This window comes from Drosophila gunungcola (genome assembly GCF_025200985.1).
Source record: "Drosophila gunungcola strain Sukarami chromosome 2L unlocalized genomic scaffold, Dgunungcola_SK_2 000052F, whole genome shotgun sequence".
In the NCBI taxonomy this organism is placed as follows: domain Eukaryota; kingdom Metazoa; phylum Arthropoda; class Insecta; order Diptera; family Drosophilidae; genus Drosophila; species Drosophila gunungcola.
In genome coordinates this window covers 126,546-143,003 of record NW_026453165.1, presented here as the reverse complement: position 1 = coordinate 143,003, position 16,458 = coordinate 126,546, and the positions used below count along the sequence as shown (strand labels likewise).

Genomic DNA, 16,458 nt, shown 5'->3' with positions numbered 1-16,458 from the left:
AAAAGGGGGGAAAAGGGGGGGTCCTTGCGTGTTTCATATATAATCAATTTTGGGTGCTGCTGCAGTTGCAGCCGCAACTGTTTTGTTGCAACTGTGGCGCAGTCACACGCTCGGCTTATCTGATTAGGCTTCAATTTCTCAATTTACCAATTGATGTGGATCGGGGGGTCGGCTTGGGGGCGTTTCCTGGCCGCGTAATTTGTTGTTAACATTGAACTTTTCATGTTGCCACACAAACTTGAGAGTTGCAGTCGCGTTTTAGCTGAAAAAGATTATCGGATTGGAAAGAAATACAAAATTGGTGATAATATTTGTGAAAAATTATATACATTAGTTAAGATTGAGAAGTATAATTGTAGTTTTTTAAATGCTAGAATAATTCGTAACCTATCGGTTTCATAGTGGCTTACTACTATGTGTTTTAAGCTTGCCAAATTCCTTAACGATTTCTATGTTAGCTATTTTCTTTTAAAACCTATAACCAACGTTTTAATTTCAAGGCGACTTATTTCTACAAGTTTGTGGCTTGATTCTTTAAATCAAATTTTTGGTTTTCATTTTTCTCAACATGTTTACTAGTTTAGTTTGTTACAACTTCGTGTAAAAAGCTGACTTAAAACTAAACTTCTAGAGGTCATAACCTAGGCTTAAAGTTACTGTATTTTCTATTTTAGTTTTACTTATATAATGTATTATAGTATTCCCAAAATAATTGATATCTATTCAGCTTCCCATTTCTATGGTTGGTTTTTTCTTTAGTGATCTGAAGTTTGCCAGATCCAGATCGTGGTCCACTGAGAAGGAAACGGACAGGGTTGGGTGCTCCCTGGGCCCATGATTTTTCCGCGAATTTTCCTAGTGACAACGACAACACCTCTCGCGGTCGACCACTCTTTCCTTCCTCATGGCTCTGTGAGCTGTTCTTGCTGCGGTCGTGATTCAAATGCCAGCGCTGCTGTTTTCCACAGTCAAGGCCAAGCAACAAAGGGCCGGGCTAAGATCCAGTACCTCACAATGGGACCGCGGCAAAGAGCGGAGGCCATAAATTAATCAAGACCGGCTTGGGCTGGGTTTTTTCGTTTTTTCGGCCATTCGCTTGTCGTCGTTTGCATTTCACAATTGTCAGGCAGACATCCCAAACGATTTCGATCCGACGATCCTGGCTCATTTCCCAGGCTCTACTGGCGCACTTTTGCTTTTGCTCTGACTGAGATTCGTCCACTGACAGGCTTCGCTTTGCTTTGCTTTGCTTCGCCTCCTGTGCAGATGCTCTTCTCTTTGTTTGGCTGCAATTGACAGGCTCCTTCGACATTGTCGGGCTTCTGAAGATTTGTCCGCCGACCGGCCAAAGATAATTTATGTACATCCCCGGCTCTTTGCATACACAATATCCAACGCGATCCCATTCTGCCCTGCCCCCTTTATGCCATATACCTTACCTTTTTATACCTTTAACTCTTTGGTAATCGCTGGCGCACTTATTTTACTTTTACTTTCCCGCACACTTCATTTGAGGCTTCCTCAGTTGCTTGTTGGGACTCGATGACTTGAATTGGCCAGGAGATGGCTTCAAAATGCTCCGGCTACTGGTGCTCTGTTCCTGCATGTCTTTTGTGGCGAAACAGAAGCCGCCGTTTCACAGTGTCATTGTGATCATTTGTATTTAATATCCCATTGCTACAAAACTAAGTTCTCTATATTACTACACCGGTCACTTTGCAAGATTGTTGGAGATATTTAAAATGGTTACGTTTGGGCTAAATCATTGTTTAGTTAGGGCTATACAAATTTTGCAAAACAATTATAGGAATAAGACGTTCATGGCTTTTGGAATAGTAAAAATAAATATCTGACTATTAAATACAAAAAGGTAAACTTAATATTTAAACTAAATGTTAAATCAAAATATTAAATACAATGTATATTAAATTTCATGATTTAACAATAAAATATTTAATTTAACGAGGAAAATATTATATTTAAGTTCAGTACCATTTCGCACGATTACGTGTCGGTAGAAATGTAATGAAAAATGTTTAAGTGAACTTAATAAAGTTTATAAAAATGTGTCTAAAACCACTGTCCTTTTGAGCGGCGGCTACTGTGGCAGTCTTTGTCTTCTTCCTGATACAACCCCCCTCCCCCCTTTGCCCACTTAAGCTTCCTCTTCTTCCTTGAGGAACCCCTGGCCATCCGGAAAGTTAGCTCCCTTTCGTTTTTTGTTCTTTTTTTGAAATATAACTCCTTTGTCCTGTCAGTCAGGTCGCTTTCGTTTTCGGTTAATCCCCTTTAAGTCTCCGCCCCGTGTTTTCCCCCTTTTTGTCCTGCTTTGCATATATAAATTCATCGGTGTGCCAAGTGCAACGTTCCAATGTCCCGATCGCCAACACAAATCCGAATCCCAATCCCCAGACCATTGCCATTGCCACGGCCAGTTGTTGCAAGTTGCTAGTTGCTGCTGTGCATCTGTCGCTGTTAGGGTTAATGTCAATTGCAATGCCAGTGCCATAAATTCGTGGCCCGCGAGAAGCAAATGAAACTGGAAGAGAAGGCTTATACAGCTGGCCCTTGGTGATTCTGATTCTTGGACAAAATCTGATCCCCGCCTTCCATTTAATTAGCCACATCGTGGCGGATATTGCTCCTCGGCTTTGGTTTACTTTCTAAGCCGCCGAAAAGTGTTGACCAAATAATCATTACTGACAATCACGAAAAATCCACCAGCAACTAGCAACACACAACCTGCAACTAGCAGCAACCACTCGAAACAGCAACAACATTTCAATATCGTGAGCAACACAAACGAAAAAAAAAAACAATTTATACAAATCCAACTGGAAAAGTAACAAAATGCCAATTAATTGCCAAATAGAATGTTTATCTATAAAATCGCGACAGCAACAACGGCTGCGTGAAGGAGTTACAGCAGCAACAACAACAACAATAAAACTGTTAACTATTAGTAAAAGTTAAGCATTTGTGACCGTAACACATTTGCCAATTGCATTTCTTGCTGTGGATTATTTGAGGCGGACAAAACTAACTGAGTAATCTACACATAGGAAACTTTTGGAAGAAGTCATCTACTAGCAATATTCTCATTAAAATTAAAAGTTTAAATGTAATGTAAAGTCCTGGTATAGAATATTCAATTTTTTGTAAAAGGGTTTAAAAACTTGGGTCTACTTTCTTTTCTTGTGCTCAACGAAAATTTTCCACAGTGCAGAAAGCCAAACAAAGCATTTCACTGGTTTTGGGCAAAATGTAGCTGGTGTTCGATAGTTGCAAGTTGCTGGTTGCAAGTTGCAACTTGGGTCAGGCAGACGCCTGCAATGGTGACGATCTAAACGAGCAGCGTGCATCGTCAGGCGGCATCTTAGATGCTCTCACACAGATACTCGCACACACACACACACACATTCGCAGGGCACACAAGTGCAAATTAGAGACTCTTATACATATGCAAAACATGGGGCAGAGGAAAGTCGTGTCGCCAATGTCGTTGCTGCCTACACTGGGAAAAATTCAAATAAAATCTCTTGTTCTGCTGAAACCAAAACACTTTAAACAGCCATGTAAAAATAAAATGTAATTTTAACTTGTCATTTTCTCAGTACAGCGCTCTTTGTAATTTTAAGCTCTTGTATGGTTAAACTTTACAGTCATGTAAAACTGAATATTTTTGATACGAGTGTATCGCCGGTGGTGCTGCCATTGTAGTTTTTGTGGCTTGCGGATTAAAGAAATGGCTTCGTCTTGCGGCCAAAAAAGAGATGGTCCGAGTGAGACAGAGGCGTGACTTAACTGCAACTTAGATTTTAAATGCCATTTTAATAGCATCATTTGCACGCGGCTAGCTTGTTAGCCCCTTCGGCAGATCTTGAATAGACGGACTTATCAAGTGGGTGATGCCAACTCCAACTCCAACTCGTGATCAGAACCCGCTCTGCTAATGTATCGGAACATTCTCTAAGCAGACAAGAGTGTTTATATATAATTTAAAAATGTAATATAACATTTTGATACCATTATATTTATTAGTACTACTGCTTTATTGTTCCTCTTCCGCAGCTTGGCAAACAAAAAAGTTTCTTTCATTACACAAATGTTTATAATAGTGGCCGGCATATAGATAAACACAGTGTAGGCTGGGATCGTTATTGGGTTCCCCTTCATGCCAATTCAGAAATGAAGCTTTCTCTCCGGAGACAAAAGAAATGTACTCATCCTTTGTCGCCAGATCACTGATGTCCAGCCAATACCACTTAGCATCTACTTTCATACGGATGAACGACAGTTCATTCTCGTCCTTGGGGGAAGCCAGGTGACCGCCCATCTCACGACATGTGCTCGCCGCACTAAACCAATCCTTTCTGACGTGTCTTTCGATATAGAAGTTCCTTGAACCCAATTTCTCGAATTGCGAGTGGAACTGAGCATTTGTCGAGACTTTCTTCTTGTTCTCCAGAGAACACATAAGGGCATTAGTTACTTCCTGCAAGCTGGCTTCCATCTCTTTTTGATCCAATTTATCCATCAGCGTTTTTAATTGACTGTCTATTCTTGGCTCTATCAAATTAATTTGTTCATTTGTGTTTGCCAATAGACCTTCAATTTGGTTTAATATCTTCTCCGTTTGGTTGGGGTTGACAGAGCCTTGCGGCTCCCTATTTTTCGAAAGATGGCTAAGGAGTGGAGGCAGATCCACAAGACAAACATCACCGAGTTGTTTTACTGGATCGTACCATGGGAATTTGGGGCAACTGGTTCTGGGGACTGCTGCTCCAATCACGAATTTTTCGTAAGCTCGATGTGTTTCCAAAGTAAAGAACACGTATAACAAATATGATGCGCACTTTAACATAGTTATTGAGTATAAGTTGCGAAAGAAAATTATTCTGCCGAATTGATTCAAAAATTTTTTTATATATCTGCGAGATCTAGTGTGAAATCAATTAAGAGCTTATAAACCATAACGATTTTCGATTTAAGCGCCTTAGCGTGAAATGAAAAATAATTAATATGCTTGATAGGGATTTCTTTTACGATTTTAGTTTTTTAGACTAGACTTTCTGTACTAGGCGAAGTAAGGTTCCGTTTTTTTTTTTTTTTATTGAAAAAAAGGCTTTAAACTTTTCAACTTTGTGTGTCAGTTCTTGCTTGTCAAGGCAATTCTTGTCCGATGATTACATTTCCGGTCAAGAACACACAAGAAAAGTTATACAGAGATGATGCCCCTGACCAATTCACCTAAAATCGATCAAAAATCGTAGAAAAGACGGTGGACAAACGGTACGATCATCGTACGGTACTGGGGCATGTGCTATCGTTATGAGAACCAACTGCCTCCCGCTACCGCTCCCCCATCCTTTTTCCTTCTTTTCTGTGCAGCTGCAGCAGTAGCAGCAACAACAACATTAGAATTGCTAAAAGCCACTCAAATCACCAGCGGACAACAAGCAGAAATGTTAAAACGATCACGTTTTTCTGCAGCAACAACAACAACAACTGCAGTCTGGAAATCCTTGCGCTTGCGCTGGAGAAAAACAAGGAAAAATCTCAGCTGCCGTTGACATTCCATGATTCCCCCCTTTTTTTTTGTTTTTTTTTTTTTTGTTTTTGCCAAGAAGCTTCGCGCATGCTAATTTCTTTGGCTGGGTAGCCCAACGGTTTTCCAACTTTATAGATGGGGCCCTCGATGGCTAACTGTAAAAGGCAACGCAAGGCAAGTGAGCGATGAAGCATGAAAGTCCAAGCAGAATGTGTGTGGTTTTGATACCCTGTAGGCAGAAAAATTTATAATTTAAATCAACTTTAAAATAAGCTAAAGAATTAGAATTGGCAGGCTACACATGTTAATTCCATCGCTCACATTTTTTTTCCTAAAGGTGATATTTTTACTCCCCCTAGCTTTCTTCATAAACCCTACCCATTGTCACTCGATTCAAATGATTTTGGCAATGTATTGTTTTTTTTGTCATTGGTTTTATTTGCTACTATTTTTCTCTGTGTTTTCCTGAATGTCTCCAGATTTTAAAAAACGAAGCAGAAGAAGGGGATGTGAGGGGATATCTCGCAGGGTTCCAAAATGCAAATGAATGCCGATAATTCAAACGATAAGTTTGTCTTTTGTCTTGTTTGCAGCTACCGTTTGTTGTTTTCCTTGGGTTTTTCTTGGCTTTTTTGTTACCTCTGTTGTACTTGGTGTTGTTGCTGCAGCTCCCGCCTAGAGCCAACAACCATTAAGAAATCCGAAGGGAAGGACTGTGGGGCGGACGAAAAGAGCCAGGACCATGATCACGATTTTCAAGTTTCGACATTTGATTGAGTTTTTTGAACTAACGAATTTTTTTTTCGATACTTTTTTTTTTTTCTTGCTTTTTTCTTTTAGTTGGGTTTTTACTGTTTGTCTTATTCAAAGAGGTTTGATCTTGGTGTGTGTGTGAGTATTGTCGTGATTTTGTGGGCGTCTCGTAGCTCGTATCCATATCTTGGATATTGCTTCTAAAGAGCGTTAATTTGACACACAAGTAACCCAGGTTAGTTTTCATAGATGAAATGAAAAAATGTGTTTTGGCATTGGTTGCTATAAATGGGCTCACTATTTTCTTTGAAAATAAACATCGTATTTTTTATCGTTATCCATTAATCTTGTACTTATTCTTATTATATAAATACCATCAATCTTGACTCAAGCTCTTGTTAATTAATAATAATTTGTACTACAAATTCAATCAATTTACAAAATAAATCGTAGATAAGTTTATCAGTCGAGCAAATTTCCAGCCAAAAATTAAATGAACTTAGATTCAAAGTCGATCTGAGAATCCAGGCCCAAGGACCAGTACCGAAAGGAAACGAAACACAAATGTTAACTCCACATTTTGATAAAAATATGACAAGTTGGCTGTCATTAGTCACACAATTAACATATACAAATATCGTCGATGGGAAGGGACCGAGTGGGGATCCTCCGACCCGGTCCTCCAGCGATGATCACGTAAAAGAGAGGAGACACGCTGACTTCAGCAAATTGTCAATTACTCATGCGATGAACGAAAGAAGCTTGGTAAAAATTTCATTCAAATTTCAGGGGTTTTGAGGGGCTTTGAAGGGGTTTCAGAGGGTTTCAGGCAGGGAAACGGGGAATAGAGGAATCAGAGAGAAGAAGGACCAGCCCTGTCCAGTTGCCGAACCTGAATCGCAGGCTTTATTTACAGCAGCAGCTGGACCGCCTGTCGTCGACGACTGCCTTTTAAAGCATCATTAGCAGCGATAATTAGCGCCGTGCAAACGACAGCCAGGAGATTACCTCGAAAAAGAGACGAACACTTGGAAAAAAACCAAAATTATTGTTCTATAAATCTTTTCTTTGTACTATGTAGGTACTTCATAAATTTATAAATAATTAACAGTTGGGTAAAGTCAATTGAAATTAATAATCTTTAATTAATAATTAATAATCTTTGGTCTAGATTGTAAACTAATTTCATTTGAAATCCTATCGATAAATGTATTTTATTATGTGTTGCGAATTGATCACCAATTTACTCAAAATTGTAAAGTACATTTTAAATTATTTATTTTCCGTGCACAAAAAGTAAAGACATAGTTACCTCTTCAAGCTCCCGACAACAGCTATTTTGGCTAATAAATTCAAAATGTTAAACGTTTTTTTCGTCGATTTCCGTTTTGCGCCGCGTTGGCAAATTCGAAACTCGTGAGAGATTTTCTTAGTACTTGTAGCAGGTTGCTGAAAATGGTGGGCGGAAGGGGGCTTAAGGGGGGGTTGGAAAAGCTGTGCTTCAATTTTCATTCAACTTCAGCCCCATGCGTAACTTAAACGAATGGTCAGCTATTTGAGAGAGAGAGTTGCTGGCTGATGTGATATAGCAGTTGCAGTGGCAATGTCTTGCTGCGGCGCAGTGCTGCTGCTGCAACTGATTGACATGTTAATTAGTCGCTTACATGACAGCAGCTTGCTGGCAAGGCATTGCCCAAAATGCTAATTTACACATTGGGTAACCGCTGAGACGTGAAAAAGCGCGGAAAATGGAAAATGAACCCGGCTCCATCGTCGAGTTGAGCAATTTATAATTGAGTAATTTGCCAGCGACTGATTTATTTGCAGATCCCCAAACGGGATTAAAACTGTATGTGTATCCCGTGCAATGCGAAGCGCTGAGAAAATAAGATCAAATGGGCCATAAGATGGATTTATTTCGTGTCATGACAAAGCAGCATGTCTATACATTTCGAATGGAGGTGTTGAACTAAAAATGTACATTTTACACCGAAAAGTTATTATTATTAAACTTAACAATATAACAAATTATATTTTCGCTTAACATATCTGGGTAAAGCATTTCCACTTGGCACAAACTCATGACTCGTTACTAACTGTAATAGCCGAGGTTGGAAATTGCCCATTTTACGGTTGAAAAGCTTAAAAAATAAGATCAAAAATCTCAACAGTAAAAAGAAAACAGAAACAGTTCCTTAAATACATTCGCCTTCTTATGTTTTTAGTATCTTAATATGTTTAAGTACGCAACCTACTTTTTGTACACATTTTTGGTTTACGACCTTTACGGAGTCCAGGCAGCTGATCAGTGTACCCAAAATCCACTAAAACGTCGCGGAGAAGTCTGCCTTGTGGAACTATCGCCAGTGCTTGAGCACATTGCAAACAACAAGCAGAGTTTATCGGCCGAAACTCAGAAAAAACTAAGCAGGATTGAAGGTCGCGAAGAAGACACAATTGGAAAACTGAAGGCGGTTCAAATAACGATAGAAAGCAAATTGTTGGCAGTGGAGGCCAAGATGTCAGTTTCGGGCGATTTGAAGAGCCTGTCATCGTCCGTGCAGGAAACGCAAAGAGCTCTACTCGTTTCGCTAGAAAGCAACCGCGTGAAGAAAAATGGTCAAGTCCCCAAGGGTTTTCAGAAGATTGGCTCGAGGTACTTTTACATCGAGCAGAATATGGGACTCGATTGGTTTGGTGCGGCCAGCAAATGCCATCAGATGGGCGCTCACCTGGCGACAATCCAAAATCAGCCGGAACTGGATGCTATCAGGAAGAAAACCTCCTTCTCGAATGACTTTTGGTTGGACATCACCGACCTGGCCAAATGGGGCGAATATATTTCCATAGCCAGGGGGGAAAGACCACCTTTTTTTAAATGGGACAAAAATAGGCCCGAGGCTAAACTGGACCAGCGTTGCATTACTTTATTTAAAGGGAAAATGAGGGATGAAATGTGCAGCAAGACTTTATTTTTCATTTGCCAACTGGCGCAATAAGAATTAAAATTATTATAATAAATATTATAACATTAAAAGCTTTCATACGTGCCGATATAATAAAATTATCCGTGAATTTAAAACGTCTAAAGAAAGTAGGTCTTAAAATTACAAACATTTTCTGAATTCGAGAAAAATCGTCATGAAAGTCAATTTGGTAAGGCTTAAGGAAGATTTTTTTTTGTGGAACTTCATTAAATTAAAAAAATAATAATTTAACTGTCATTATATGAATAATTTTGCAAAGATTGCAAGAAAGATTATCGGTGCTGTATATGGAAATGTCTCATTCACTTGCGTTGCGAATTTTTAACTAAATTTCTTATACTTAAGATATAACTTTCGTAATATTTTCTCTTTAAGGAAAATTTGAATGAAGCATATAAAATATTAAGCTAATACACATTCGTCACTACATACGAATTCGATTATTACGGCTTATAACCTTGTTAGAAGGTGTGACAAACGAGCTTAGAGGTCCTCAAGAGTACCAAAATGAATCCAGAGTCTATAGATAATACAAACTCAAAATGTTTAGGTACGCATTCTATATTTTATTCGCATTCGTCGTTTTATGCGATCTATATAAAGCCCTTGCTGAAATCAGGAACCATCAGTGTCCCGAAATAACACCTCACGACACACTAAAAGAAAGCGAGGAAGTTTGTCTAGTGGAACTATCTCCACTGTTTGAACACATTGCCAACCAGAAGAGGATTGAAAAAGGCGGTGAATATTTATTTAATGAAACGCAGGGAGTGCTGGACAGGATTGAAGGCCATCAAGAAGTCATCAGGAAGCAGTTGATGGCCTTGCAAGACAGGATCGAAAGCCAACTTACGGAGCTTCTGGATAAAATGGATCAAGAGGTCAAAATAATGTCCCAGAAGAAATCCTTGGAGGAAGCAGTTAACGCCCTTCGCCATTCTCTAGAGTCAAAGGAAGTTCCCAAAAAAGGCACATTCCATCCTCAGTTCGAAAAGGTGGGCTCCAGGTACTTTTATATTGAGAAGAATGTCGGGCTGGATTGGTTCAGTGCTGCGAGGCGATGTCGTGAGATGGGCGGTCACCTGGCGGCACCTAAAGACGAGGATGAACTCAACCTCATCCGTCAGAAACTCGATTCCAGGCGATATTGGCTGGACATCAATGATCTGCCAAACAAAGACGAATACATTTCTTTGGCCTCCGGTGAGGCAGCCCCTTTTTTGAAATGGAATAAGGGGGAACCCCTTAAGAATCCTAATGCCCACTGTGTTTATATATATGACGGACACTATTATAAATATTTCTGTATTGATAGGAATTTATTCGTTTGCCAAGCCGAAGACCCCAAAGATCATAATGAAAATGATGATAATAACCTCGATAGCAAAAAGGGAAGCAATAATACGAATGCTGAAACTCATAATAAAAAAATATTAATGTACATATAAACATTAATATAAATGTAAATAAGAGGAATGAAACACAAAAAGAAAATCCTGAAAAAAATGATAAAAATGATGAAAAACTAAAAAACATAATAAAAGAGGAAGTCGACAGGCTAAAAAAAGAGATGGAAGAAAAACGACTAGAGGAAGATAACATGAGAAAAAAAATAGAGGAGGAAATAAGAAAGGAAAAGGAAATGCAAGATAGAAAAAAAGCAGAAGAAAGAGAAATAGAAGAGCAAAGAAAAAGACAAGAGGAAAAAAAAAAGAGAAGAAGAAAGAGAAATAGAAGAACAAAGAAAAAGACAGGAGAAAAAAAAAAGAGAAGAAGAAAGAGAAATAGAAGAGCAAAGAAAAAGACAAGAGGAAAAAAAAAGAGAAGAAGAAATGGAAATAGAAGAACAAAGAAAAAGACAAGAGAAAAAAAAAAGAGAAGAAGAAAGAGAATTAGAAGAACAAAGAAAAAGACAAGAGGAAAAAAAAAGAGATGAAGAAAGAGAAATAGAAGAACAAAGAAAAAGACAAGAGGAAAAAAAAAGAGAAGAAGAAAGAGAAATAGAAGAACAAAAAAGAAGACAAGAGGAAAAAAAAAGAGAAGAAGAAAGAGAAATAGAAGAACAAAGAAAAAGACAAGAAGAAAAAAAAAGAGAAGAAGAAAAAAAAAGGAAAGAAGAAGAAGAAAAAATAAGGAAACAGAAAGAAGAAAAAGAAAAAAGAAAAAGGAAAGCAGAAATAGATAAACAGCTACAGGAAATAAATCTTATGATATTTCCGAAGAGAAGGGTATGTTATTTTTATAAGTACTGTTAACTGGTACTGTTCGAATTTTTAAAAGTCTTTTGTAAATAAAGTAAAAGCTTATTTCCTTTATTAAATTATGGTGTATAATGTTAATGTGTCACCATCAAAAAAGCTATTTAGGACTTCTAATATATATGCGCAGAATTGAAAGTCTCCCGTTATGGCTTAATCGAAATTCGAAAAATAGCGGGGAAAGTAAAAAATTTCGGTTGGTGCTGTAAGGACCGGTGTTGCAACCTGTTGCAGGTTTTTTGGATGGTTGCATTCTTGTTGAAAAAAATCGTCTCATCGCACCAAAACTTGCTATGAACCCGATGCGGAAACACTGATTTTTTGCAAAAGGGTCCAAACTTTTTTTTTCTTGTTTTTCATTCACTGTTATATCCTTGCAGAGGGTATTAAAATTTAAGTCAGAAGATTGCAACGCAATAAAAGAGACATTTGTGGTCGTATAAAGTATATATATTCTTGATCAGCATTACTAGGAATGTCGATCCTGTCATGCCCGTCTGTCCATTCATCTCTCTGTCCGTCCGTTTCTACGCAAACTAGTCTCTTAGTTTTAAAGCTATCTGCATGAAATTTTACAAAAGTTGTCTTATTTGTGCATGTAGTATTCAAGTCGGAACTAGCTGTATCATATAAATAGGTACAATCAAGAAAAAAAATTTAAAAAAAATAAAACTGCTGTTTTAAAATTTTTTGTATAGCTTTTCGAAATAAAGTAACAGTTTGTTAATTTCAAATTGCGGTTTAAATTTTATTAAAATCGGACGACTATATCAGATAGCTAACATAATAACCGGAAAATTAAAAAAAAATTATTTTTAAAAAAAATTCTTTTGGACATTGGACATATATACACATGTCTTTTGACATCGGTATTTAAGTGCGATCGTTATGGTTGATAACCTTGTTAGAAGGTGTGACAAACGAGTTTAAGGTTCCTCAAGAGTAGCAAAATAAATCCAGAATCAGTTCATAATACAAACTCAACATGTTTAGGTACAAATTTTATATTTTATTCGCATTCTTCGTTTTATGCGATCTATATAAAGCCCTTGCTGAAATCAGGAACCATCAGTGTCCCGAAATAACACCTCACGACACACTAAAAGAAAGCGAGGAAGTTTGTCTAGTGGAACTATCTCCAGTGTTTGAACACATTGCCAACCAGAAGAGAATTGAAAATGGCGGTGAATATTTGTTTAATGAAACGCAGGGAGTGCTGGACAGGATTGAAGACCATCAAGAAGTCATCAGGAAGCAGTTGATGGCCTTGCAAGACAGGATCGAAATCCAACTTAAGAAGCTTCTAGATAAAATGGATCTAGAGGTACAAATATTGTCCCAGAAAAAATCTTTGGAGGAAGCATCTAACGCCCTTCGCCATTCTCTGGAGTTAAAGAAAGTTTCTGTAAATGTCATAGTCATTTCTCAGTTCGAAAAGTTGGGCTCCAGATACTTTTATATTGAAAAGAGTGTCGGGCTGGATTGGTTTAGTGCGGCGAGACAATGTCGTGAGATGGGCGGTCACCTGGCGGCACCTAAAGACGAGGATGAACTCAACCTCATCCGTCAGAAGCTCGATTCCAGGCGATATTGGCTGGACATCAATGATCTGCCAAACAAAGACGAATACATTTCTTTGGCCTCCGGTGAGGCAGCCCCTTTTTTGAAATGGAATAAGGGGGAACCCCTTAAGAATCCTAATGCCCACTGTGTTTATATATATGACGGACACTATTATAAATATTTCTGTATTGATAGGAATTTATTCGTTTGCCAAGCCGAAGATCCCAAAGAACATAATAATAATAATTTCGATAGCAAAGTGGAAAGCAATAATACAAATGATAAAATTCATAATAATACGAAACTTAATATAGGTATTACCATAAATATTAATTTAGGAAAAGAAAAGGAGCGAGAGAGTAACAAAAAATCAGAAGACGAAAAATTCAAAGCGGAAATCGAAAAACAATTAAAAATAAAAGCTGAACAAGAATGGAAAATAAAATTAGAGAAACAAAAAAAAGAAAAACAAGAAAGGGAAAAAAAAAGAAAAAGAAAAAAAAAATAAGAGAAGAAAAAAGAAAAGAGAAGACGAAAAAAAGAAAAAGAAAGGGAAAAAAAAGAAAAAGAAGAAAGGGAAAAAAAAGAAAAAGAAGAAAGAGAAAAAAAAGAAAAAGAAGAAAGAGAAAAAAAAGAAAAAGAAGAAAGACAAAAAAAAGAAAAAGAAAGCAGAGAACAAAAAGAAAAGGAAGAAAGAGAAAAAAAAGAAAAAGAAAAGGAAGAAAGAGAAAAAAAAGAAAAAGAAAAGGAAGAAAGAGAAAAAAAAGAAAAAGAGGAAAAAGAAAACGAAGAAAGAGAAAAAGGGAAAAAAAGGGAAGAAGAGGAAAGAAAAGAAAGAGAAGAACAAGACAGAAAGAGCAAAGAAGAAAAAAAGAAAGAAGAGGAACTCAAGAGAAAGAAGAAACAGAAAAGAAAGATGAGGAAAGGAAAAAAAAAGAAAAAGAAGAAAGGGAAAAAAAAGAAAAAGAAGAAATAGAAAAAAAAGAAAAAGAAGAAAGAGAAAAAATAGAAGAAAAGGAAAAGGAAAGAAAGAGAAGAAAACCAGAAAAAGAAAAGGAAAAAGGACAGAAGAAAAAATGTAAAGGAAAAAAAAAGTGTAAAAAAAATAAGAAAAAGAAGAAGAAGATTCCGATACGAATACAGATACGAATTATTATAGCTATGATTATTATCCTAGTCTTACATGGTCACTTAGTCCCGATTGGAACTATTTATATTACTGGTGGTAAACGTATCCAAATGGCATGTTATATACGCTTTGATAACTGGCCAGCTTCTATCCTCAATTTTAAAAGTAAAATTATCATTGGTAAATAAAGTGGAATCTTATTATCTACATACAATCAATAGTTTTTTTACGTTCATTTTTCAAAAGAATTTCCTTTCAGCTACAATACCAAAAAATATTGTTTTTGAATAACTTTTATTTGGAGCATCGGATTCATAGCCAACTGGGTTGCATTCGGCGTTTACTTTCAAGGAAAACGCAACCTGCCTACAAAACTGGAACTCTCCAACCAGCAGCTGCTCCGATTTTTAAATGTTTCTCATTTCGCATTTGCGTACTATGAGACAAGTTTTTCAATAACAATGAAAAACACAGCTTTTTCTTAACTTTTTGTAAATTTATTGGTTGGTTTAATACATTCCGATATTATGCTTTGAAAGGTATGCCCTCAGGTAATTTCTATGGACACGCTCATATCACATTTATCTCGATATATAATGCTCAAATTTTCTTCACAAATCACATAGGAGATAAGTTCTTCTTGAAATTATTTCTTGACCTGGAGGTATAGTGGGTATAGTACATTTTAATGAGTTTGAAAATACATTCTTTGTTTTTCTTATCTTATCTGCTTTGGAAAACAATCATACAAATTTGAGATTATAGCTTAACAGAATCATTTAAACTCTTGGAAAAGGTGACTAATATTGTAAGGCACCGAACAAAAACCGTCTCAAATCAGACATTAATTTTCTTTAAATGGCTTTGTTTTTATTAGCAAGAGAGATGAATGACAATTTTTTTTTTAGCAATGCTAGATGTTATTATCTAAAAATCATTTAATAATGTATTACCAGTGCTTTTGGGGAGATCCTGAAGCAGTTCGGGCTTGAATTACAGCAGTTTTTTGTCATTGCTAACTTTGTTTCTCTTATCAACCCGCAGTTGAAGAAACGATCCCCAAAAGTGACTAGCGAGTTAATCGCACTAATGGATTTTAAAAACCCTTGTAATTCTGATTAACTATTTTAATATTGGTATAATTCTTGAGTAAAGAGCCTCCCAATTAAACTAAGTCCCATCTGAACCCATTCACTTCAACTATATCATATTCAGCGCCCACATATTCGTAGTAATAGAACGGAGCAATTGAGAAATGCGGATACATCGTCAACATTTGCGACTCTTTTCGTCGGGACTCCTCTAATGTTAATGGTAATGTCTGTTGGCGGCACGGCAATTAAAAGGCACGCTCTGTTTGTTGATGTTGTTGCTTGGCTCATTGTTGCAACGGCAGATGAAGCATTGAAAATCAACGATGTCGGCAACAAGCCAGCTCCGTCTTAGTTCCAGGCCGAAACCTATGCTTCATCTTTGGATCGTCTGTCTTCAGTCTTAACTCGCCGGTCCTAGGTCCCTCTTGATTCAACTCTAACAATCAACAAATGCGCACGATTGCGATTGACTGAGGGGAATCCGAGAATCGAAAGAAGGGGCGGAAAAATGCGAGAATTGTGCGGTGACTGGGGACCGACAGAAAAGTGCAGGGCGACTATCGACTGTTGGGATCTGTGTACCGTAAGTGATGTTGGTGTCGCCACCTACATCTTGAATAGAGACAAGAGACGACGACAACCAGATCTCTGGCGATGCACTCAGAAAACTTTACTTCAATATGTTGCAAGTGAAATCCTAAATCATTTTCGATAATAAAAAATCAAGGTAAAAGAAGATGGAACAACTATTAGATACCCGTTAATCAGCTACCCAATTTAAAAAATAAAATCTAGGCTGGTAAGACAATCGATAACACTATCGATACCATCGATGGTCGAACCATTCAGCAAATATCGATAGTTTGGGCTTACCATCGATACTATCGCCCTAGAAAAATATATTGCGGTACTTTTCTGGGAACTTGGTGGCAATTTTAACTTTTTTCCAGTTTTAAAGTTAATGTTAATATTTTATTGAAGTTACAATTTGCTTTGTTAACCAACGTCAAATAGAAAGAAATAACTCGGAAAGAAGGGGCGGATGGAGTAACCTTATAAAAATATAGGAAAAATGATAGAAAACATCAGACACAGGTAATCTATTATTTTAAAAAGTAAAATA

At 37.2% G+C, this 16,458-nt stretch overlaps 4 protein-coding genes across 4 annotated transcripts; 3 read left to right on the top strand and 1 right to left on the bottom strand.

The window, feature by feature from the left end:
• Positions 1–3,654: 3,654 nt before the first annotated feature.
• Positions 3,655–4,879, bottom strand: LOC128253554 (accessory gland protein Acp29AB-like). Its single transcript, XM_052982017.1, has one exon. The coding sequence runs from the start codon at positions 4,862–4,864 to the stop codon at positions 4,052–4,054; it is 813 nt and encodes a 270-aa protein (XP_052837977.1). The 5' UTR covers positions 4,865–4,879; the 3' UTR covers positions 3,655–4,051.
• Positions 4,880–8,504: 3,625 nt separating this feature from the next.
• Positions 8,505–9,350, top strand: LOC128253555 (accessory gland protein Acp29AB). Its single transcript, XM_052982018.1, has one exon. It carries the CDS (start codon positions 8,539–8,541, stop codon positions 9,301–9,303), a length of 765 nt encoding a protein of 254 aa, XP_052837978.1. The 5' UTR covers positions 8,505–8,538; the 3' UTR covers positions 9,304–9,350.
• Positions 9,351–9,822: 472 nt separating this feature from the next.
• On the top strand, positions 9,823–10,934 carry LOC128253553 (accessory gland protein Acp29AB-like). The gene has a single exon (XM_052982016.1). The coding sequence runs from the start codon at positions 9,834–9,836 to the stop codon at positions 10,737–10,739; it is 906 nt and encodes a 301-aa protein (XP_052837976.1). The 5' UTR covers positions 9,823–9,833; the 3' UTR covers positions 10,740–10,934.
• Positions 10,935–12,499: 1,565 nt separating this feature from the next.
• On the top strand, positions 12,500–14,911 carry LOC128253596 (accessory gland protein Acp29AB-like). The gene is made up of 2 exons (XM_052982108.1): positions 12,500–13,552; positions 14,868–14,911. Exons 1-2 carry the CDS (start codon positions 12,535–12,537, stop codon positions 14,909–14,911), a joined length of 1,062 nt encoding a protein of 353 aa, XP_052838068.1. The 5' UTR covers positions 12,500–12,534.
• Positions 14,912–16,458: the final 1,547 nt, after the last annotated feature.